We start from the raw sequence: 25,998 nt of genomic DNA on the forward strand, positions 1-25,998 counted from the left end.
AAAAAATAAAAAATAAATTAAAAAAATAATAATAAAACCACGTGACTCAACCTGGTTCTAAATACCACCTTCTTGTCCTTAATCCAATCTCCAGGTGCCCAGATCCTATTGGTTTCTTAGCTCTTCTGCCCTCCATGGAGTTCCCTTAAACACCTTTCCTGCTCAGTGGGCTGGCTCCCCTGTCTGCCTCTAACCACAACATCTTAGCCAATTCAGAATCTCCAAATTCAGATTAGGTTCTTCAGGTGAGCTATCGTCTCTCCCACTAAAACAAGTGAAGTTCAGTTTCCATCTGTTTGTCAGTCCCTGCATCACCTAAATTTGTCTGGGTGGGCTTTGCCAAATTTGGAAAATATATTTGAGATGACCTAAGTCCCAAAGGTTGGGTTCCCTGGGAGGCCCAGTCTGAGAAGGAAATTGGTGAGCAGGAAGGTAATTACAGAGTGCTCTTGGGATCATCACCTTAGAAGGTGAGGGAAGAAGGCAGGTTAGAGGGAGAAAAGGCCTCACATAACCCTACGGAGAGTTCCAAAGCTAAGATGCCCCTTCTCAGTGGAACCAAGCTGGACAGAGGGGTCAGGCTTTTACACTTCCATGTTGATCAGTCACTGGGTATGAGCTGCTCCTAAAAAAAGGGGTCATCTTAGGCAAGGTGGCTCTTTGAATCGAGGAGAATTCAAGAAAGCTGTAGGCCATCTTTCATAGTACTCCCAACAGATGAGGGAATAAATCCTTCATTCCTGAAGGGGACTCTTGGTCACCCATCAGTGTCCACTACTGCCCACCTTCAAATAGCAGATCCCATGGCACATGCATAATTTACTCTGTGGGGCTCTAGGAGCCATCCTCATGGAAAGACCTATCTGCAGGGTGATCATGTTGGAAGTTATATAAATGTCTAATCACTATGTTGTACACCTGAAACTAATATTACATTGTATGGCAATTGTAATTGAAAAGTAATTTTTAAAAGAGAGAGAGAAAGCAAGAAGACCCATCCTCTGATGTATAAAAAGCCCATGCCATGCTCATTAAAACGTCTGGGAAGAGGTTTCAAATATGAGCCCTGTCCCAGCCTGGCCCATCTTTGCCCTCCACCTGGGTGACTCCTGTAGGATGATTCCCTTGGCTCCTGAATCAGCTGGCTCCCAGCAGAGTTTAACCAATAGGAGATGCTGCCTGGAGCATGGAGAGTGGAAGAGAAGGGCCACGCATCTCTCCCCACCTTCTCCGTCTAGGGTAGGATGTACAGAGTTGGCCATTTCCATTTCTCCTCCATAGTGCCAGCTCCTACCAGAAGGGCCCAATCCCCTAGGCGCTCGCAAACACTACTTCCTTCCCTCGTCTCACCAGCCCCAGGATGGAAGCAGCTCCCTGCTTTCGCTCATCTCTGGGCTGCCTCCATATCTTCTGTTTCACTTCTCTGAGTCTCTCATCACATGTGTAACCAGTTCCCTAAATTCAAATCTCTCCATTCCACATTATCAGAACGGTTCTGCTTTTCTGGCTTAATCCCAACAATAAACTCCAAATCAAAAGTCTCAAGGGCAGTCACACATGCCAAATCTCAGGTGATGGTCCCTGATCTGTCATCTTCTCATGTGGACAATTCTATGTACCAGGTTCTGGGTGAATAGCAATAAGTTCCCAGTGCCTAGAATGAGTGTTTACTTAACCATAGCTATGATTCCCTGGAGAAACGCTTGAGGCTTGGGGATGAAGGGCAGCTATTCAGCAATAATTACTTATTTCATTCAAAACCCAGAACCCCAATAAAAGGACTTCTGACCTACCACATCCACTATGACACTTCAGTTTCCTCCAAACATAAAACAAAACTGGTTTATCTTAAAAATCTCACCTTTCACCCTACAGAATAGCCAAAGTACTGCTTTTACAAACTGAAATAATGTCAAAGATGACAGCTAAAATCTTTGAAACTAAGATCCCCCAAATTCCCAAAAATTTAGTGTAAAAGAAGCCTTTTTTTAAAAAATCATCAACTGTAGGATACTCTGTTTTGCTAAATTCTGAATGCTTCATATTATCTTCATAGTATCTCTAGGTATGTGTTAAAATTATTTTTACCTTGGAGACTTCATAAGATTTCGTTCCAGTCAAATACAATTACTTCAGGATGTATTTCAGAGTGACTCCAAATTCCCATTTGTAGCTAGGACCAACCATTTCTGCAGTCCTAAAAAATTATCTTAGCTTGGAAAACCTATTTAAAAAATAAAAAGACAGGCAGCCATTAGCATTTTAATGTTGAGATGATACAATTTTCCTGTAGTAAAATAAGTGTTTTTACAATGACATTTGTAGTTTCAGGCAAGTGGGAAACAGCCACACACATCCGTATTTGTAAAGCACTCATTAGTTCAAAGTTCTGCACTCATTAACTAGCCACATATTAGTTGAGAGAACACAGTTCTAAAGTAGAAGTTCCCTCAACTGCAAAGGCATTCAAAATTTTACAGAGGCTCCCAAACCATTCATGATGCAAAATTTCACTCTCCCATTTCATTAACCAAGGGATGGAAATGGACATCGGGGTGATCCATTCCTACGCGTTCTGCAACTTGCCCAAGCTCACCGAGCAGTGGAAAGCCAGCATGAAGATCTGAATCCCTAGCTTTGTACGATATAAACCCAAAGGTGATGCTGAACAACCTGTAACGATGGCTTTTGAAAGATGTTAATGGGAGGCAGAGGGCAACTGTCTTTCCAATATAAAACTCCATACCAAAATGCAAAGGATGCTTGGTAATACTGCAGTTAACACTTGACACGCCCCTTTAATGCACAGACCTAAATGGACCTTTCTACTCAGAAAATACATTTTTACAAAAAGGACTCAGGTGATTCCAAACAAAACACATCTCAGGAAAAAAATGGAACATGAAACTGCACCATTTTTACCATTGCTAAGTTAAATACCTCTCTCCCAGAGTTGGGGCTCAGAGAGAAATAATGTGTATCAATAAGTATTAAAGTTACAAACACAGTATGAAAATGATCATTGCAACAAAGTTTAATTACTTTAGAATCCTGTTGAACCCACCACAAATTCATCACAAAGCACAGCTGAGATTTTTCTCTTCTTTAGATGCCCCTAAAGATAATTATACATGTTTGTCTAGAGAAGACTTTAGGTAACAGACTTCAAGACCCATCATTTGGAGCTATAGGAGAGTGTGGGCCTTGAATGATTAGCTCAACAAGAGGAAAGTAGCTTTGAATATTGGATAAATATAAGGAATAAAAAAACAAAAAAACAAAAAAAGCTGGGAAGTATTCATCTCCCAGATCCTCTAATTTTATTAAGTATGTTTGTCCTGATGTCCACCCAAGGGCACAATGTGACCCTTCTCTTATTGAAAAGAAATACACAGTATAATTTATCAGAACCCATCGTAATGAACTCCCCACATACTGGAAACCAAAATGACCTTTTTTAGCTAATATTAATCTTGTTTCTTCACATAGGAAGAACCACTGGGGATTTTTTTTCAATTCATTAAAAAATGGATCCACCAGTGAAAAGAAATGTGATCTAATAGTTCGTATGCCAGAAAAGAAGCCAGGAGTTTAACGTTAAGCAGAGCAGTAACTCATTCAGTCTGCTTTTCCCAGAGTGGACCCTAGGCAGTTACATAAAAGGATTAACTCTTTCTTGTCACTTCCAAACTTTAGTACGTTCAAAAGCACTGACGACCCAGTACACGGAACCAAAAGCATTTCCTTCCAGTCCTTTCATTTCTCTCCATTGTTCCCCAACAATAGCACAGTCTTTCCTATTAGTCTGCTTCAAAAGTCATTAATTTTTAAAGAGTAACAGTGTTTTCAATGATGAAAGACATTACCCATACATAGACTAAAAACAATTTTTCAATGTGTCTACTAATTCTCAGGATAAACTAAAAAGACTCAGCATTTAGAGGGTAGGCTACACTTTTTATCTTTCTCCTTATGCGTTGGTATTATGTGGAGGCAGCCATTCTTATGACAAAAGAACAGAATGCCCATTCATGTTTGCTGGTATCAAGAAACTTTGAGGTTCCCAGGCAGAGGGGACCATTCTTCAGATGTTTATTTCTATTGTACACAAGAAAGAGCTCTGTCCACACTTATTTTTTTACCAAGGAAATATCAAGGCTTTACCTTTCTTTTTTCTTGATCTACTTGCCTTCATTATTAGTGGGGTGAATTTCCTAAGAAGTTTACTCTTTTGGAATATAGTTATTTACTTGTTATAAATAAGCACTCTCATAATATCTCTTATGTAGTTTTGCTGCACTCACCTCCTCCATACATGTCAATCTGTACGGCATCAAGTTCTCCTAATTTTTTCATTCTAAAACCCTACAGTGATGAAATATCACAGTGCCTTTTAAAATCGAAAGACACAATAACCTCAAACCTGGATCTAATCATGAGTTAAAATCATACTAAATCAAATTTGAGGGATATTCTGAAATATGTGTATTCTTAGAAAGTATCAAGGTCATGCAAAACATATACATATATGGAATTGTCCCAAATAAAAGAGAGACACGTGGCAACTAAATACAATTGTGATCCTACACTGGATCTTGGAACAGAAAAAATACACACAGAGACATTCTCAGGATGAACTGCACACACACACAAATACACATACACTTATGCACATATATACACACATATAGCTATAAAGGACATTATTGGGATAATTAATAATTCCTAAATATAGCTTGTAGATTAAATTAGTGTTGTCAACATTAAATTTCCTGATTTTGATCATTATACTGTAGTTAAGAAAGACAATGTCCTTGTTATTAAAAAAAAAATACAGCCTGAAATATTTAAGAATAAAGGGACAAATATCTCCAACTTATTTTCAAGTGATTCTGAGAAAAAAAAGATAGAGTAAGGACGGAAGGGGTAAAAAAGAGAGGAAGAGAACAATAAATGAGTGAATGAAAGAAAGAATGAGAAAACAAATGAGCAAAGTGTAAGCAATTGGTGAATCTTGATAAAGGGTATATGAGAGCTATTTGTACTATTCTTTCAACTTTTCATTAAGTCAGAAGTCATAAAAATAAGACAAATGTGTACTTAAAAGACTTCAGTTTATAAGATATTTTTAAATGATTTAGAATTTATTACCAATCCTAAACAAGAAAGCAAGTTGATAGAATGTCCTGGTTAATTCAACTCTGAGCATTTACCCAAGCCCCAGAGAAGGCTTATTTGTTTTTATTTAAAAAGCGCTTACATAATGCCTATTACAGGCCAAGCACTGTGTTAAGCACTTCAAAATATTAACTCACTTAAAAGTAAGATTTATTTATATCATGATATACAGATGAGGAAAGTAAGGCATAGAGGAGATAAGTGACTTTCCCAAGGTCCCTCAGCTAGCAAGTGGCTAAGCCAGGATTTAAATTCAAGCCATCAGGCACCAAACCCATTGTTTCAATTCTTGTGAAAATTAGGTTGTCGGAAAAGTCATGACGCATTTTTGCAATGAAAAACATAGAAAAATACATCATGACTTTTCCAACAACCCAATATTTCCTAAAAGTATCGGTCCCTTTTCATGCTTTAATAAATAGACTGAAAATAAATCTATCTTTCTTCAGGGACTCAAGACATTGACCATCAACCTGTAAATGAGAATTCTGTCTGTGGACAAATGTGTACAGGCAATTGAATAGAATTTGCTAGCAGATTCTGGCTTGGAACCTAAGATGTTTTATGTTAACCCTTAAATAAATTCTGCCTCATCTCTGAAAAGCTAATGAAAAATAGTGATTTTGATTTGCTGCAAATTTATTAAAGGCTTATGTCATTTTCCAAATTAAGACCAAACATGTAAGAATACTAAAGACCTTGAGTGCTTAAGCTGCCATTTTTCAAACAGATGGAAACAACTGCACTTCAGATCAGAACCCCTCTAAAACATTTTGGCGAAAGTACACCAGAGCCAGAACACAATACACAAAGTCGAAATTACTTCAGCTGATTTCTATGAAGGAATTCAACACTGAAACAAAAAAGAAAAGAAAAAATGATTTTTGTCTGTGCATCCACTCACTCATTTCCTGCCAAACTCCAAAATTCAGAAGCATTTTTGCAACAAAACAGTAAGACAGGTTCTCGCTTAATAACAAAAAAAAGTCCTCATGCTACAAAACAACACTGTCCTTCCTGCTTGCCCACTCACCAGGGAGGTTTCCAGGCTCCGTCTTGCATCACCTCCATAGTGGGCACGTTTGAATAATTAGCTATTTCCAGACTCACCATCACTTCACCTGACCTCCCGAGTGGGATCTGCTGGGATGACCCTGTGACTTCGGTTCTCAGCCCCTCGAGTATTAGGGCAAAAGCAGTAATAACTAACAGCTACTGATGTAAAATGTGATGCCCAGAAGAGTTTACACATTGTGGTAAATCATTTCTCCATACTAAATTCTACTCAATCAAGACAAAAATGATAGAAGTGAGAAATGTTTCATAAATTAGCAACCTGAACCTGGGGAGTAAAGAAAAGTTTTCTCAGCGGAAAAGGGGTGAAATGCTGGTCCCACTAAGTGATGTCTTGTCCAATAACTCATGGGAATTTCAAAATGCAGGTTGCCTACATAAAATAATTCATCCTTTCTTCAGACAGAAATGAGGAAAGATGTTTCCATTGCCAGTTGCTTAAATAACACAACCACATTGAACTGTCTTCTGGAAATTTTCAAACAGCTTTTCCACAAAAGTATGTAAAATGAAATATAACCTCTCTTGACAAATTTATTCTGAAACAAGACCAGTATTAATGAACTTTTTGTATTTGAGTGTGCTGACGAAAGTAAATGTATTTAGCAGATTATCGATGTTTGTGTGAATGTATTTCAAGCTGGTACATGGCTGATGCCGCCACTGAGCTATCATGTAATTATTACATGACGCATGGAATTACTGTGTAATTCAGAGCATGGTCACCATCATATTTGTTCAAATAGGCACATTTTCCTGCCAAAACGTAGTATATACATGTGACAAATTGCTTTTTTACTGCTTGCTTTAAGACATCTATGAAGAATTTACTACTGAACCATTTTAAAGCATGTTGAAAATGAGCCATTAAAGACAATAACTGTGTCTATTAAATATTAAAGAATTTTATAAATGGCATTTCAATTTCAAGTGTTACCAACACCACCTCATCTAAATTAGAAGGTAGATAATTCTTTTAAAAGGCTCTTCTTGTTAGAGATGATTTGAATAATTTAAATAGACATGCTAGGTTTTTTATAAGGTTCACACTGTCATTTTAAGAACTGAGAAATTCCTTAAAACCACACTTATTAAGTGCAGTGGGACATTCCTTTCTAATGGAAGTATGGACACACAATGCTTTTATTTTGTTAATAAAGAAAACCTCAATCTAGCCTTCCAGCTGACCATGAAAAGTACAAAAGCAATCATCGTTAAGCGATAATGGGTCATTGAGAGCCTATATACATAAAACAAAGAAAACAAACCAGAAAGTTACATCAAATAAATGACTCACCAAACCCTGGGCCACCCAGCGTGACTCCACAGCTGGTTGTCCGAGTGAAACGGCCCAGGTCTGGGGCTGCACATGTGAGCTGTAATGGCAGTTCAGCCATAAATCTCTCAAGGCCCAATTATCCTTACTGCAGAGGGTTTCTTTTAATTAGACCAGATTTTAATTGGAAACTTTCCTCTCGTTTCTCATTATTCCCATAATCAAAACACAGTGTCAAGGACTTTACTTAACATAATAAATAACCAATATAATATTTTGGAGGCTACCCACAAGTTGCCAAGCACTTAAACTTTTCTCTAAAAAGTTTTTTATGTGATGACTTAAATTCTACATAAAGAATATTCATAAAAATAAAGTAAGTTGGACATAAATATCGATAACAGCACCTCTACGACGTTAATCATTACGGTAGGGGTGGGGGTGGTCAGTTCTCTGACAACCAGAATGCAAACAAAACTCCTGAGGGAAGAATGACATCTTATTTCTCTTCTACCCTAATCTCTAACAATGCCCTGCACGTCGTGGGTGTAAAATATATTTTGTTAAGGAAATGAATAAATGTAAGTCTCTAGTTTCACTTCCAAATAAATGGTCATTTAACCACTGTGTTCCCCAGATTCCTCACCTGTAAACTAATATAGTTCAACTGCCAAGGTGCCTGCCAGCTGTAACTCAGCATTTTAGGAAAAATACAGTGTGATCCCGCTATTTAATGACATACAACTCGCGGACATACATATCCAGTAAATTCCATGGCAGTAGGATTACATAGTAAGACAATGCCCATTGCAGATAATATCGGCCATTTTAATACCTGAGTGGGAGAAATGCTTCTTAAAAGTTTAATTTAGACCTTTATTAAATTTTCAACCTTAAAATCATTTTTGTTTGACAACAGTGCCCTCCTGTGGCAAAAAAAGGGAACTATTTTGACAGTACTAATATGTTAACTGATTTACAATGTTTTTTATTTTAGGTACATTTTAATTTTTTAATAAAGCCATGTTTATAAACAATACAAACTATCCCTAAATAAACATAAGATATTATTATTATATAATTTAAATAACAATATCACACTAAATGTTATTTTTAAAAGTTAAATCAAAATATACCCATAGCTTCTAAATGATATGGTATTACTGGGAATACTACATATAACAAACACAAGAGCATACTGGGATTCAGTATTTGTTGGTACTCCCTGTTACTTCTGTTAACACAAGTTCCTGCTACAATCTATCAAAGCTCCGGTATGTGCTGAAAGCATAGCGGGTACTGGCTTTACACCAGGACCTGCTAGGGGAATCAATGAGACCAATTTCTGTCTATCCAGAAGTGGCAATCTAACTGGGAAAGACAAACATACATGGAGCAACAAAGAGAGTAGGTCAATAACATCTAGTATTGTCTTTTGGAATAATAAGGACTTTAACAATATCAAGAAGAGTAAGATTGGCAAGGACTGCTGTAACCCAGAAAAACTTTCTGGAAGAGGCAATAATGCAAAAGAGTAGAAGAGTGTTTGGGGAAGGAAAAAGAGGTATTTCAAGATTCTTTATTTTTGTTTTTGTTCGTTCATTTGTTTGTTGTTGAGGGGGGAAGATCTGTATATGTGTGTGGGTTTGTTTTGTTTTGTTCCAATTTGATTTGGTGCAGGAGGTGGAAGGGCCACTAAAGGAAAACACAGAACTTATGGCAAAAAGAGGAAGGGAGAGGACATAGGTAAGGGGACTGATCATGCGTGGAAGTCATACCGGAGAGCTGAGCACAATCTTCCATGTTCTGTCTCAATGTTCAGTGGGTCACCACAGCATGGTTCCTTCAACGAGTTTTTTGATCATCCTTCTGCACCAGGCCCTGTGTGGGGTGCTGGGTACAAAGGATGGAGGAAGTCCCAGGTATCCTGGGGTTTGCATTCTAGCATGGGGAGACAGGCCAACAGGTAAACAAGCGTGAATAAGGTAACTGTGAATTGAGTTAAGTGTTACAGAGAAAACAACAGTGAATGTAGTGATTCCTCCTTTACTATGAAGGATATGTTCCAAGACCCCCACTGGATGCCTAAAACCACGGATGGTACCAAACCCTACATATACACACATGCCTTTTCACTAAAGGAAGCACTTCTCAGCTCCTCTTTGGCATATCCAAATTGCCAGCGTCACTACTCTTGTGCTTTGGGGCCATGATTAAGTAAAACAAGGGTCACCTGAATCTAAGCACTGAGACACCAGGGCGGCCAGTCTGAAAACCAACATGGCTACTAAGTGCCTAACAGGTGGGGAATGTCTACAGCATGGAGACCCCGGACAAAGGGATGGTTCACATCCAGGCGGAGCAGAGCAGGCCAGCATGAGATTTATCACACTATTCAGACAACATGCAATTTAAAATGTATGAATTGTTTATTTCTGGAATTTTCCATTTAGTATTTTCAGACCAGTTGACTGTGGGTAACTAAAACCATGGAAAGCAAAACTGTGGATTAGGGGTCGCTACCATACAGTCAGTTTCAAAGTACCTATGGTAACTGGCCCAGAGAGAGCAGAATCAACGAATTCCAATATGATCCAGCTTTCTTGCAGCCCTTTACACCCTTCCTGCCACAGGACCCTTGCACATGCCACTCCTATTGTTCAGAGGCAGACACATTCTTCTGTCCTCTACCTAATTAATTCCTGCTCAATCTTTATACTTCAAGACAACCATCAGCTCCTCAGGGGAGTTCTCTTAATTACTCAGTAAAATCTCTAAATTTTAATCTTTTCTTTTGGTTTCAGAATTGCATTGTTACGCTGGCATGGGTCTTCCCCATCAGGCTTGAAGCTCTATGAGGGACAAGGATCAGGTGTCCTCCCTCAGCATGACATCTCATCTCTAGCACTTAATCGAGGACCTAGCACGGAGCCTGGCAGGTACAATCAATCAATCAATGCTTGCTGAATCAATGAATGAATCTGAAAACCTAAACTTAACCAGGAAGTCCTAGCTCTTCTCCCTAACAAATTTGGTTTTTCAATCACAGTTTCTACCTTGTAGCAAAAATTTTAACTGTTATCAGAAAACAAAATCTCACCAAGTAAACTTGAAGATCTGATTGGCTTTATTGAGCAATTCATGAATTGGGGAGCATCCCATCTAGAAAATAGAGAGGAGTGCCAAAGGGCTACCGAGAAGGAAAGGTTTTTAAAGGCAAGCCAAGGAAGACATAAATAAAAAAGATTCTTTCAAGTTTAGGTCAGCAGGGATCTGTGTGGAAGATTACCTCATCTTTCCTTGGGGGATGGAAAGGATTACCTCACTCATGCTGACCAGAAAATTCCACGCTGACAGGTTAAGACGACACTGCTGGGGAAGGATGCACCTGCAGTTAGGTTAGGAACTAAGTCTTGGTTTGCTTAACACACGTGACACCATTTGGGGCTTGTTTCTTTAACACCGCAGACACTTTCTTAGAAGTGGATCCAACTCGCAAGCACTGCTTTCACTAGGAACATCCCAGCCCCCAAACCCCCACCAAACTTCCTAAGCGGGAACAGGGCAGCGTGGTTTGCTATATAGTTAAGCCAACCATGGCTAACTCAAGCCAAACCCAGTGAAGTTTCTTTCCTCTTCCTAGAAGAATTGAAACTGAGAGACAGCCAGTCATACTAAAATAAATGTTGAAGGAGGGAGACACAAATACAGGAGGTGTGGGATGGCCATCTTTGTCTCATTACAGGTGGGGGGAGCAGGCCCATCTTCTGTGAGGCGAGACTGACACAGGTATACAGAGACAAATGAGCACGGCCAGCTCCCTGAAAGCTCTTGGCCTGCCTTCATCCCTTCCCTTGGATTCCACAAGAACTCCTACAACTTTTTAAAAATAATTTTCATCTTTGGCCTAGCTGCAATGAGTTTTTAAGTGAATCCAAATACAATTATCCCAGAGATAGGGGACTGAGCTCCCAGAAATTATCTTCCTGAGGTTACAAAGCTAACTGGTACTACAGCTGGGTTTCATACCTGAGCCTTCTGACACAAGAAACACTCTCTGCACTGTCCAACTGATAGCTACTAGCCACATGTAGCCATGTAAACTTAAATTAACTTAATGAGGGAAAAGATTTTTCTATTTTCTTTTTTTAATTTGTATTTTTCAATTACAGTTGACATTCAAAAGTATATTAGCTTCAGGTGTACAGCATAGTGGTTAGACATTTATATAACTTATGCAGTGATCCCCCGGTTAGTCTAGCACCCACCTGGCAGCATATACAGTTACTACAATATTATTGACTATATTCTCTATGTTGTACTTTACATCCTGTGACTATTTTGCAACTGCCCATTTGTACTTCTTGAGCTCTTCGCCTTTTTCACCCACCATTCCAACCCCCCTCCCATCTGGCAACTATCAAAATGTTCTCTGTATCTATGAGTCTATTTCTGTTTTTCTGCTTTGTTTGTTCATTTATTTTGTTCTTTAAATTCCACATATAAATGAAATCATATGATATTTGTCTTTCTCTGTCTGACTTATTTCACTTAGCATAACACCTTCTACATCTATCCATATTGTCGCAAATGGTAAGATTTCATTCTTTTTTATAGCCAAGTAATATTCCATTATACACACAGAGAGAGACAGAGAGAGAGAGAGAGAGAGAGAGAGAGAGAGAGAGAGAGAGAGAGGGTGCAAAAAAATTATACATATTTTCAAAAAGGAAAACTGTATTAAAATAGTAATACTCAATATATGCCAATAACAAAAGATGAATACAAGCCACATTTGACTTCTGCAATTACAAGAGGTGCTCAAAGTGGTTACCATCAGCATCCAGACAGTTCTGATTACACCGAGCTACTGCTTGAGCAATGCTGACCAAAGTGTCCACTTGTATACATTATTTTGGCAACCCTGGTATATATATGTATCATGTCTTCTTTATCCAATTGTTTATTGATGGACACTTAGGTTGCTTCCACATCTTGGCTATTTGAAGTAATGCCGTAGTGACCATAGGGGTGCATGTATCTTCCTGAATTAGTGTTTTGGATTTATAAATGAAGTAAAATTTAAAACTGAGTTCATCAGTGACACAGCTCCCTGGGGTGAAGGGGGTATTGAATAGCACAGATATGGAAACTCCACCATGTGGAAAGTTCTACTGGACAGCGCTGGGTGCCTGAAGGATCAGTCCTCTTCATTTGTGAATTCTGAAATGAACACCGGGAAGCTCACTTCAGCTGATGTTCTAAATGCAATGGCACACACTGGAATGCTGGTAGGTCTTGCCATCCCAAAGCTCGGGTTCTCATCCCTACTGCTTCACATCCTTTCAATGGGCAAGTCACTGAACTTCTCTGAACTGCCAGTTCTTCTATCTCGAAAATAGATTTTAAAATAGCTTCCTGAAGTTCCAATGAGGCATGATAGAGGGAAGGGCTCTATAACCTGCACTTGTACTAATGTGAGTTGTTATCATGAATAAGAGCGGCAGCTAAGTGCCCCCTCCAACACGCATGTAAATACCTGGCTCAGCTCTAAGAATGTTCTGGGCTTTAAAACACTTAACCCTTTCCATGTGCTTTGAGGTAGGTGCTGTCATTATCCCCATTTACAGAGGAGGAAATTTGGATGTGGGGAAGTAATGTGACTTGCCCAAGTGGCAGAGCTGGGATATTAACCCAAGTTCCAAGCCTGCCCTCCAACCACTGTGGCTCGCCATGCCTTTCCAATAGCTAAAAGTGGGCACTTGCCCCTCCCTCTTTACCCCACAGCCATTTTTTTTCAGTTGTATCTGTACTGTTCACTCTGTGTATGCACACTCTCATTATAATCCTGCCTTTTGGGCTTTCTCTTCTAATATTTTTAACTGTGTGCACATATTTTTGTATATAGGTATGAGAACCTTACTGGACACCAGAATACCTGATGTCAAAACAAAAAGTAGGCTTGTTCACTCTACAACATTATGCAAAGTAGTAATCAGCAAACAGACCCTGCTGGAGAAAACCTGACAAACCAACTTAGTAAAAGCACTTTCCAAAGTATTTTCAATCTAATAAGTAATTTCAGACATCATTGGTTCTCTCAATCAATGGCCATTTCTATAACAGATGAAAGGAACCCCCCAAAAAAAAGCAGAGAGAGGAATCCTGAGAGGCAACATCCCAGCATCACCACTCTGGTCGTTAACATTTATCTGACATATAACAACGGCAGCCACAGTGCTGGGTAACAGTTCCCTTCGACCATTTGCCAGGCGTGGCTTATGAGGCAGATGCTGGGGAAGGGGTCACCCCCATTGAGCACGCAGGCACCTCCACATGGGCCTGAAAGAGCTGTTAAGGCTGAGAACAGGGATTCTGAACCTGGGCTCTCTGGAGAGAATTCTGGGGTCCACGAACCAGGATGAGGGGAAAAACTGACATCTTTATTTTCACTAACCTCTATTTGAAACTTATCATTTCTTTCAATTACACATGTCAGCAACAAACCACAGGGGTATCTGGCAGTTCCTGCAATTTGGTCGAGATTGGAAACCACTGGTATTTTCAAGTCACATTACAGTGTGTTGCAGATGCTTCAAAGTGTGCCCGTCACAAACTCATAATTATTTAGTTAATAGGTCTGCCTGTGCATCATTTTGCTTAATGCATTAACACAGAAGCACATGTTCTATACTAAAAATTGTCTTAATGTTTTTATCACTACATTTCAGTATAGTTGACCTCCCTTGTAACCCTACACATTTTGTTCTATGTGTATTTAAACATTATTCTCAGACAGGATCCACCGGCTTCACCAAACTTCCAAAGGGACTGGACCCAGGGCAAAGAAGAGGTTAAAGGGTCTGCGTCCTAGGAGCTGGCAAAACCATACCACCGGTGTGCAACATCACAGCTGCCTCCTCCTCCTCCCCAACTCCCCACCCTACGGAAGCTGAACGTCCACCCATCAGTTCTGCCAGCACTAACTCAGGAAGTTTGAAAGAAAGCTGACAGATGATGATGCAATGACTTCTGTGTAAGGCATCAACAGTCACAAAAGCACCAAGAAACAGTTGCAGAATGATTTTTGGAAGGTTAAAAAAAAAATTTTGCCCTGTATAGGAAGCACCTTCGCTTCAAGTACTTCTTGAAGCCCTATTGGTAATGTATTCCAACTTGCCAGGGTAGAAATGGTCTCATTATCCCCACAGAGGCCCTTCAGAAAGTCTATTTCAAAGCAAGTACCTCTGAAAGTTAGCCCACAATCTAAAAGCTAGTGCTATGAAAACATATGCCTGGAAAAGCAATCGCAAGATGGAGTCCACGATTGTGTTCTCAAGAAAGAAACTGGGAGAGCTGACCAGTGAATTGCCCAGTGAACAGCTGTAAGAAAAGGGAGATGAAGTTTCAAAGATCTTTAGCATAACAGGTGTCAGAAGTCCAAGGGCAAAGAGACCCTTGTCATCCTGAAAGAGAGAAAGTACAGAAGCAGGCAACTATCATTAAAGAGTTTCATACAAGCTTTCCCAATTTATATCAAAAGTGTCCATGCAGGCTATGACAATGGGCAGGCAACAGTGAAGTGATCAGTATCAATGGGCCACAGGGTGGGCTCTCCCCAAAGCAAAGCCCGAGACAAGGATATACGAGTACATGACTGAGGTCTCTCATGTGAGCACTGGCAGCTGGATTCCACCAGGGCCTCCCGAGAAGAAGAGAGAATGGCTCCCAGAATCATCCACCAAAGGACAGGAGGTGAAAGCATTTATCCACCAGGTTTCCACCGAAGACGAGCTCTCAGGTTCTCCCGGGCTGCTGTTGCTTGCGCACCACGGCACCGGAGTAGGCTCTGTGAGGAAGGTGGGAAGATGCTTGGTGCACACTATGAACAGAACATGAGTTGGTACCTCACGTTATACCCTTAGCTCCCCACAGATTCACCTCTGAACTTGCTCGGAACAGTCCTTTGCAGGGGGGAATGAAGGATATGACACAAGGTACCAGAGGGATCTGCAACCAGGACCAATGTGGAATGTAAGATGGTTTCTTCTGGAGTAGCTTCCTCTGCACTGCATTTTAAAATTCATGCACTCACCCAGCATTTGTGAGCCCCCGCTGTGTGCTAGGCACTGTCCCAGGTACTGGGACGCAGCCATGAAGAGGACGGGCCAGGTCTCTTACAGCCTGTATTCTGACAGCAGCCATCTGAAAAATGAGTATTGTAGATACCGATATAAAAGAGATGACAGGAGAAAGTGATGAGGAAAAGAGAGAGGGCAGAGGGGATAGTTTAGCAAGGGGAGTCAGGAATTAATGTTTTAAGCCAGAGACTGAATGATAAGAAGGAACCATGTGGAGGAAGAGCTTTTAGAAAGAGGGAACACCATGTCCAAAGGTGCTGAGATGCACAGACGCCAGCTAGAGCAGTCGTCAGTGTCCCCACAGGGTGTGTGGAGGGGAGCGCTTATTATAACCAGGAGCTCTCAGTCAGGGGTAAGGGAACTGTGGAAATTTGTTTTCACATGGTGATGGGTCCTGTACAATATACAGGGCCCTCTCTTCAGACAGCTTCCAACCAAACCAAAGTATCTCTTTTCTTTCTTTTTTCTTTTCTTTTTTCTTTTCTCACCACACTTTCATCTACAGGTCCCTGAACTTGGAGTTTCAGTGTTAACCAGGCTTGAACCAAAGTAAAATCCCACCCTGCCTGTGGTCCCAGGGCCCTTCAGAAAGGAAAACCAAAAGTCAACCATAAAGTATCTTCACATCTGAGAAAGAGGTGCTCAGGCACTAGTGGGACTGGGGACATGGGAAGGAAGTGATGTCCTGTGTACACAGCAGGCCAGATAAGGAGGCAGCATGTGGACCCAACACTCCTCAAAACAGCAAGTGTCATCCTCAAAATGGCCAAGCCAGCTCTGCATCTCCATTCTGTTATCACATCCTGGGCAATGGCACACTGATTAGCATAACTGAAAATCAGGTATTGATTTCACGTTTCCCTCCCTGGGCATTAGAACTGAAGATCTTACCAGCTGACTGCCCTTTAATTTCAATTATCTGGGGCCTTTTAGCCTTGAGACTTGGTATGAAAATAATAACTGCCGCTATTAGAGAGTTTTTATTTAGCATAAACTATGTGCCAAATACTATGCTGAAAACTTGTTATAGATATAGATATATTATAGATATTAATTCATTCAAGTCTTGCAACAGCCTTCTGAGGCAAGAACCTCCTTAGAGGAAATTCAAACCCAACAAGGTTAATAATTTGGCCAAGGTCATAAAGCTGGTAAGTAGGGAACCTGGGATTTGAACCACCGAGGACCTGACTCCAGAGCCCTCTTAACCACAGGTTCCAGGACTTTGTTAATTGAAATACGTGTGAATCGCACAGCTGACCTTCCATGGCAATGATATTTTGAAGGTGTTAGAAGCCTGCCGGTAGAGAAGACGCTCCAAGTTGTACAGAACTCACTGCCATCTGAAACCTGTTTCCACAGTATATTACATCCATAATGAAAGGGTCTCAATAAAGTAATTTTAGCTGAGAGAGAGGAAAAAAGCAAGGGAGAGAAGGTTTAGAGGAACTGATCCTCTACTAATACCCAAAGTAGTCAAAGAAATTAATGCTTATTGTCCGAATAGAAGGTGGAAGCAGAGATATGCACCCACTGTCATTCTCGGTATAATAGCGCTCTCTAGCTGGCTCCTTTAAAGTCATCTGCTTGGAGAATGCCTCGATCCTCAAATGAAAAATCTTCCGGCTTCTGATATGAGTGTCAGGAAGGCAAAAGGCTGGGATGAGCTGAGCCCAGCAGAAAACACGCAGAACTACAAAAGGCTATTTTTGTTAAGCTCAGGGCAAGGAGAACAACAAGACAAAGGTCTCCTGCTTGGGAAGGTGGTATGATGCTAATGGTGACGGCAGGTGGAATCACTCAACCTGCAGTCTGCGGCTGCATTCTATCAAGAGGGATGAGGCGCTTTCCATGAAGGGTAGGGGAGGCACTGCTCACAGGGACTTAAGGTCCAAAATAGGTACTACAATCCTCAGAGTGCTTGCCCTCTGTAAATGAGGCCGCAGCTTCTGGCCCTGATGAATTAAAGCCCAGATGCTACGGATGGCATGAGGTGTGAGGAGGCAAAAACATCGTTAGCAAACTCTGAAAAATTCTGGAGAACAGGAGATGTATCAGCAGATGAGAAGAAATGAGATTAAGGTTCTGCTAATCATAAATCAGTAAGCATCTGCCAATCTCACAAAATAAATCTTAGAATGCCATTATTAACAAGGAGGGCAATGATTATTAACAAGGAGCAGCAATGATTACTTGGAATCAGCATGGATTCACTAAGAATAATTCACACCAGGCAACGTTCACTCCCTTGTTTCATGCTGACGATGATGGTCAAGAGGCTGTTATGGTCATAAAGTCTGTAATTTGGCAAGATATTCTGTTTTTCATAAAACTCCCATGCAAACATGTAAAGACATAAAGCCTGGCCATAATGAAAATAAGTAGGCTGAATAACCCATTAAAAGTTTTCCTCTCAAAGTGCTGATTAATTATGTCTATGTCAATTTTGAGTGTAGTCTCTAATGGTATGCCACTGGGCTCTCTACCTGAGCCCCATCCTGTTCATCTTTTTATCAATAATTTGGATGCTGATATTGCCATATTGCCAGCATTCCACTAACATTTGGTGATGACCTAAAGCTAGGAAGGAAAACAATGGTTCTAAAAAGTCAGAGCAAAATTGAAAAAAATTCCAATTGAAAAAAAATCCATTGAAAGTTAACAAAATGGAATTCTCTAGAGGTAAATGCAAAATATTGAGGTTTGTGTGTAAAAACATAAGTGGACAAGGATAGGATCGAAGAAACACTGCTCTCTGGTAGCACGTGGAGAAAGATTGCTTGTAAATGTCTTAACTGACTTTGAATTTAAAATGAGGAATGCAATATGGCTGCCAAAAATGTTACTTTGATCTTATGTTTTATTAATAAAAGTGTATTATTTAAAACTAGAAGAGATAGTTCAGTTAATACTCTGAAATAGCTAGACCAGAATGAAAGATATTGCATTATTCAGTTCAATTTAAGGATGACATGGACAAATCAGGTTTTATTCAGCATCTGTGGCCAGGATGCTGGCCCAGCCCTGTCCCGTAACACTTCCCGCCATCATGGAATGTTCTATCTCCAAGGCAGTAGTCACTCCCACACATGAGCTCTTCATGTGTTGCTAGTATGGCTGAGGAACTGAATTTTTTGTTTTATTTAATTCTAATCAATTTAAATATATGTAGCTGCTTATGGCTCATGGCTCCTGTACTGGGCTGCACAACTCTAGACAAAGCCACATGGCAAATGGTAGAAGTAATTGGGAGGACAGCAACCCGGAGAAAAAGACTTACGGGGACAAGATGCAATAGTGTTTATATCTGAAGTGCTGTCTTGTAAGAACGGGATGAGAAATATGCTTTGGAGCTCACTGCGCAGAACTAGGGCTTTGGGAAATTATAGTAAGATTAAATTCATTAAATAAGTGTTTAACAATTATGAGAATGTCATATGGGGCAGGACCTATGGCCACTGTACTCACTGCCCAGCACCTAACACCGTGCCTGGCACCAAGGAGGCCTTCAGGAAATGCTTCTGTTGAATAAAGGAATCAGTCCATCAATCAATGAAATAGGAAGCTGCCTCAAAAGACAATGAATTCCTCTAGTCTGGGGGAGCCCCACAGGAGCTGTCCACCTTGCCAGGGACATTGTGGAATATCCAGGCATCCACCAAAAGGCTGCTGGACTAGATGGCCTTTAAGGTCCTTCTAGATCTGCTAAGAGCCTCATGTCTACCATCAGATGGGACTGGGTTCAAATCCTGACACTCACTATTTGTGTGACTATCTTAGCTATCTATTGCTACATAACATTACCACAAACTTGGCAACTTCAAGCAGCATACATTTATTATCTCACAGTTTCTGTGGTCCAGAAGTCTGGACACAGCTTAGCTGGGTCCTCTACATAGGGTCTCATGAGGCTGTACTCAAGGTGTTAGCCAGCGCTGGGGTCTCATCCAGAGGCCGGACTGGTGAAGAATCTGCTTCACTACTGCATGGTTGTTGCCAACATTTACACCTTCATCCCAGTGGTTGCAGCACTGAGAGCTTCAGGGTTTTTCCTGGCTCTAAGTAAAGCTGCCCTCAGTTCCTAGAGGTCACCTGCATTTCCTGCTTCACGAACTTCCCCAACATGCCCACCTACATCTCCCAGCCATCAAAGAGTCTCTAGGGCAAAGCTACTAGCAAGCAGAGTTTACACAAGAAAACACAATCACAGAGTGACATGTCAGCACCTTTGCATTCCCTTGATTAGAAGCAGGTCAGATCCTGCCCACACTCAAGGGGAGGCAATTTCACAAAGGTGTGAACTTTAGGAGGTGGGGATCATGCACAGCCACTCTAGTGTTTGTCTGACAATGACCTTGACAAGTCACTTAGCACACTCCAGCTTCTCCGTTATAAAAATGAGGCCACAAATGCACAACAGAGCCATCAGAGGCACATTTAATACACAAACTCATTTTAGAATGTAACCAGGGTCAGGTTTGTCTCCCCGATAGCATTTAAACCTCACAATAACAAATCTAGTAGGATAGATTTAGGCTAAAGAGGCTTAAGATTAAAAGAGAGACGTGCCAAACCTTTCAACCAAAGAAATACTTAATAATTCTCAACCTATCACCCACACTATAGAACTTGGTTAGTTATATACAGAATTCATTCAACATTCATTTATTCAACAAATTTGAATGCCCAGACTCCTGCATGAAAACACTCCTTTGTTCCTTCCTGTGCAGTAGCTCAGTGACTCTCAAACTTTGGAGATGACAATTCTTCTATAGCGGTGTGCGCAGAAAGATTTTATGGGATTTTTCAGGCAGTAATTCTTACTTCACATGATTTTTCCTTTACGCACTTAATTCAGCACTAAATCTGTGTGCAAGCAGGTTCCATTGTCCCAAGCTTACAGGTGTGTCCTAATAAAGCATCATTAAAAGGGTGATAGAATGCTTGACACTTCATTGTCTGATAAATATCAACAACTCTTACTTCCTATTAAATTACTAAGCATGTAAAAAAGATTTGATGATATATTTTGCCTCAAATATCTCTTCATTTTAATTTTACATTCCGAACAAGAGGGTCAAACTCAGTATCTTTCTCTTGTGCTGAATTTACATTTCAAAAATTGTAGCCCCAGAACCTGTTAAAGCACTGTTCACGTCTAAGCAACTTGCTGCTGAAAGCAGAGATGCTGCTGATGTTCCTGAGAAGATCAATCATGCTGAACCAGTCGATAAATGAACTGTAAAGATTAATCCTCCATAATCCATTTTTTCCTATGGAAGACTGCATTAGGAGATTTCTTAACTGCTTTCCCCCATGTCTCTAACATTCTCTCACAAAACAAAGACAAAACATCAACAATCAAAAGGTGCTGTCCAATTACCGCCAATGTTCTTTTGTAAAGATTTACATTCCCCATGGATTTTGGTCGAGAGGGTAAAGAGAGTGGGAGACTAACAGGGACATTAGGTGGCGGGCACTGTGCTGGATGAGGTCCCAGTGATGGTCACTTATATACCCGAGAGGATGGGTACGATCAACCCAGTTCTACAGATGGAGGATCAGAAGCTGTGAGAGAGGTGAAATGTTTGCCCAAAGCAACACACACACGTACACACACCACCCCAAACCAGAACTGGAAGCTAGACCGTCAGATTGGGATCCCCTATAGAGAGCATGTCTTCAGCATAGCAGAATCCCCAAAACTAATCATTTGTTCAACACCTATCTGAGAGTCCATGTGCTGGACACCACTGGCCACTGCATGGCTTATAAATAAACTAGAGACCAATTAGCAGGGGAGACACAAAAATACAAGTGCACTTGTAATCTTGGGTAGCAGTTAGGGGATAGAGAGGGAAGGTTTCTTAATTTATGTCAGTATGTCAGAAAACGTTAAACAGAAAAGCAAAATGCCACAAAGCTTCCTGAGAAGGGGCATGTATGTTGGGATGCGTCCGCAGGTGGGGCCGCCTTGGCTCAGAGGCCTTATTAGCAGTAATATGTTTCTTACCCACGCAGAGGGCTCTAGTGCCCAGATCACGAGCCCAAGCGCTGTGAAATCATTTCAATTCTCCACACCTCACCTCTGAGCCATCACGCCCCCCCGTAAGCCCCCTTGGATCAATGTTTCATCCGCTACGTTCAATCGAATCACTGATCCTGCTCCTTCATTCTTTGGGTTTCAGCTCACAGAATATTTCCTGCACCTTTATTCTATTATTTCCATTCTATTATTTTCCCCGTTGTCAGTTTCCCACTTCCCAAGACATTAAAGAGAAGCCCACTCCTAAAGAGTAGGTGAGCCAATTTCCTTTTCTACACCTACCAGGGCCGCTTTAATCATGAGACATCAGGAAAGACCTGCAAACCAAAATCTCCCTTCCACTGTTACCAGTCCCATCGAATCTGGTCTTATTATTTGCTTATAGAATAGAAAGCAAGGGGGTGGGAATTGCCATGGTTAAAAGACTACCACAGCTCAAGGACACAACCAAAATATTAGATGCCTGACTATCTAATGGCCACTAATTAAATGCAAAACAGTAGCACTAATGCAAAACAGGACAAGCAACACTATATTGGGTGGTTGGTTTTGTCTGCACCGTGACCACCCCTGGTTACCTGTCTCCCCCTCACCACCCCCTTGCATTTCCTAAGCGTTTGAGACCAGATGAGCAAGCAGGCAGCATGCCGTGCTCACCTCTTAGTCATGTGAGTGTGCTGCTGCTGCACTCAGAAAGGACTGATGACGGCTTTAAATGAAGATCGGGAGGCCCAAGGGGCTGCTGTCTCCCATTCAGGCGCTCGCAGGTTCATGGCTGTTCTTTTAAGCCTTGCCTTGAGAGATCAAACTCAGTTGTTCTTCTGTTACAGCCTAAAACTTGAAAAGCCCCAAGAATTCCTCTTTGGGCTTCCAAAAACCACCGGAGATGAACAAAGTCAAAGGAAAACACTCTGGGCTCCAGAGCCGTTTACTGAAGAGCCCCAGTTTTCTGAGGAGCACTCAGTTCTGCCTCCTTCTGGTGGCCAGAAGGGGTTGCAAAATGAAGCCATCAGGGAAGAGGACAGAGGGCACAGTGAGAGCATACCACCAGCTGGGACAGCAAAGCGCCCAGGACAAAGCTTGTTTTTAGCAGAATGGTTAAGAGCAGAGTACTTTGAAGCCAGGCTGCCTAGGTTCAAACTCAAGCTCAAATCGTGAGCCATTGGTATTCAGTTTACAAGGCATTCCTTGCTTGCCCTCTCTCCAGCATGAGGTCCTACAGAACGGTAACCATTTGGAGAAATCAATGTTACTTACCCAATCAATGTTTGAAAAACATTCTCAATTAGAGACAGAAAAACAGAGAGACAGAAAGAAATTCAAGCTCTCTAAGTCACTAGCTATGTGACTCGGGCAAAATGCTTCCTCACACTGTTCCTGTTTCTTCATCTGTAAAATGAAAATTAGAATCCTAATTAAATGGGCTAATACAGCCAAAGTATTTGGAATAGTGCTTGACACAGGATAAGTACTAAATAAGTGTTAACTATGTTTTATTTTTGTTGCTTAACAATTCTGGCAAGAAATAGCCCTGGCTCAAATGCTCAGTCTAAAACAATTAATTAATTAATTAATTAACTAACCAAGGATATGCAATAGAAACGAGTGCATATGTCTACCAAAAACACATAAGAGAATCTTCCTAGAAGCCTAATGCATAGTAGCCAAGACCTAGAAAAAAACCAAATGTTCAATACTAAAATGGATAATGTGAATACAATGAAATACTACACAGCAGTGAAGAACTACTACTACACACAACAGCAGACACATGTAGACCCAAAAACTCAGACAGGAAAGAATGCATACTGTGTGTTTGCACTTACATGAAGGTGTAGAAAAGGGGCTCATCTGGATGTTGTAAAGTCTGCAATCTGTCTGAGTGTGTCGATATGTGCAAATTCACTAAGCTCTAATGGCTAATTTGGGTACTTTATTATAAGTTAGATCTCAATTTTTAAAATATTAACAAAATATTAAATATTAAAAAAGAGTCAATATAGAACATTGTGATTTTATGTACAAAGTTATATTGTTTCATTTTAGTTGTTAACAGTTTCAAAGGTTATTTAAGTAGTGGTACATCTAGTCTATATTTCCTTAATCAGAACATTAAATTTACTATTTCACACATTATTATTTAAGATAAGACTGAATATGTTTCAATATAAATATATTGCAATATAAATATGGAATAAATGATTTTTAAAAACTATAAAGGCAGTGTGTGAAAGAAGTTAGGAAACCACTAGACTATAGGGCAGCACATATCTCACCCATGCAAAGGACTCAAATGGCCTTATTCTAACCCCCTGTGGATGAACTACACCCAGTGACCAAACCCAGCCCACTGCCTGTTTTGTACATCCTGTAACCTAAGAATGGTTTTTACATTTTTAAATGGTTGGGGAAAATCAAAAGGATAATATTCCTTCACATATGGAAATTATATGAAATTCCAGTTTCAATGTCCACAGATGACATGTCATTAGAACAGAGCCCTGTTCATTCATTTACATATTGTCTGGTCTTTTTCCCGCTCCAACGGCAGCACTGAGTAGTTCTCACAGACCATGTGGTCCCCAAAGCCTAACATATTTACTGTATGGCCATTTTCAGGAAAAGTTCGCTGTTGGGCTGGCGGAGTGGCTCAGTTGGTTAAGAGCTTGCTCAAGAGTGCAAGCTCTGGGCCAGCCGAGTGGCTCATTGGTTAAGAGTTGGCTTGGGAGCATGAGCTCTGAGCAGCAGGGCCAACAGTTCAGATTCTGAATGGGCCAGTAAAGCTGCGCCCTCTACAGCTAAGATGGTGAACAACAGCTCGACCTGGAGCTGGGCTGCTGTGAGTCACCGGCAATGGCGTAGGCTGCAGTGGGTTTACAGTGGGGCTGCAGTGGGCTGCCATAAGCTACCGTGAGTGGAAGGCAGCCAGTGTGAGCAGCCAGCAGACGGCATAAGCTGCCATGTGCCGCCGTCCAATCTGCCTCAGCTGGGAAGAGCACAATGATCACAATACCAACATGAGCCAGTGAAGCGACGTCCTCCACAACTAGACTGAAGAACAAAAGGACAGTAACTTGTCTGTTCCCCTCCTCCAATTCCCCAACACTGTTCCCCTCCTCCAATTCCCTGATAAAATCTTTGAGGGAAAAAAAATAAAAGTTTGCTGTTCCTGGCTGTAGTCAATCAGTTCTGTCTTGCCACTGCTGCTGCCTCAAAGTCACCTCACTCTTCTAATCCTTTCTCACTGAGAGGCTGTTCTCAAATACCCACCATGATGAGCTCCTTGACTCCAAATTCTTTACAAAGTGCACAGCGTGTGTCCAGGCTCTGCGTTCTGACCCAATGGCAGCTGAAGCCCAATCACAAGATCCTTGCCACAAAAGACAACAACAATCACAAACTATCATGATCCACCATTATGAGTTAGCTTCTTGTATCACACTGCAAAATTGTCCATTTTTTTTCTGGAATGTTTTCTCTGCCCTTGGGTTAGTTCTTGTTTGAAAAACAACAAACTGTAGAGTCCGCTTCTGTTTTCAAGCTATTAGGGTTTCTTTAAAGCATAAACATTTAAGACTGTTGTTGGAGATGTACCAATAGAAAATAATTGGGGTGTTAATTGGCTGATAAGGAAGTTTAACTGTCAAATGGTAACGGAAGATGGATTTTCCCACCTCTGAACTTTCAGTAGGCTTATTTCCTCCACATGGAATAGCCTTCCTCCTATCTGCACTGTAATTAAATCTCCCTTACTAGACAGGAAGTTCAATGAACATGAAAACCATATTAGAATCAAGAATCATATCCAGCCCATCACTTTATGCAAAACAGGCATTTGGGAAGTATATGGAGGAAGGTAGAAACTTATAAGAGAAAGTTCTATCCTCCTTCAATAAATATTGAATTGGGTGTTCGCAGCTGCCGCCGCGCCGCCGTCACTCTCTAACGTCAGCGCCGCCTCTAGCCCACCGAGCTCCAGCCGTAGGAGAAGCGGGTAGGTAAGGAGGTCTGGATACCATGGCTCGTACAAAGCAGACTGCCTGCAAATCTACCGGTGGTAAAGCACCCAGGAAGCAACTGGCTACAAAAGCCGCTCGCAAGAGTGCACCCTCTACTGGAGGGGTGAAGAAACCTCATCGTTACAGGCCTGGTACCATGGCACTCCATGAAATTAGACGTTATCAGAAGTCCACTGAACTTCTGATTCGCAAACTTCCCTTCCAGCGTCTGGTGCGAGAAATTGCTCAGGACTTCAAAACAGATCTGCGCTTCCAGAGTGCAGC

General features: G+C 41.0%; 1 protein-coding gene across 2 annotated transcripts in view; it reads right to left on the bottom strand.

The window, feature by feature from the left end:
- Positions 1-25,998, bottom strand: part of TAFA4 (TAFA chemokine like family member 4) — a 197,149-nt gene that overhangs the window by 153,273 nt on the left and 17,878 nt on the right. Inside the window, exon 2 of one of the 2 annotated variants that reach the window (XM_019661059.1) lies at positions 2,089-2,224. The exons of the other annotated variant lie outside the window; for it this stretch is intronic. Within the exon in view, the coding sequence (XP_019516604.1) occupies positions 2,089-2,102 (14 nt within the window). The 5' untranslated portion in view covers positions 2,103-2,224. The remainder of the gene's footprint in view (positions 1-2,088; positions 2,225-25,998) is intronic. 2 annotated transcript variants of the gene reach the window in all.

This window comes from Hipposideros armiger, unplaced genomic scaffold, assembly GCF_001890085.2.
Source record: "Hipposideros armiger isolate ML-2016 unplaced genomic scaffold, ASM189008v1 scaffold_334, whole genome shotgun sequence".
Classification (NCBI taxonomy): Eukaryota; Metazoa; Chordata; class Mammalia; order Chiroptera; family Hipposideridae; genus Hipposideros; species Hipposideros armiger.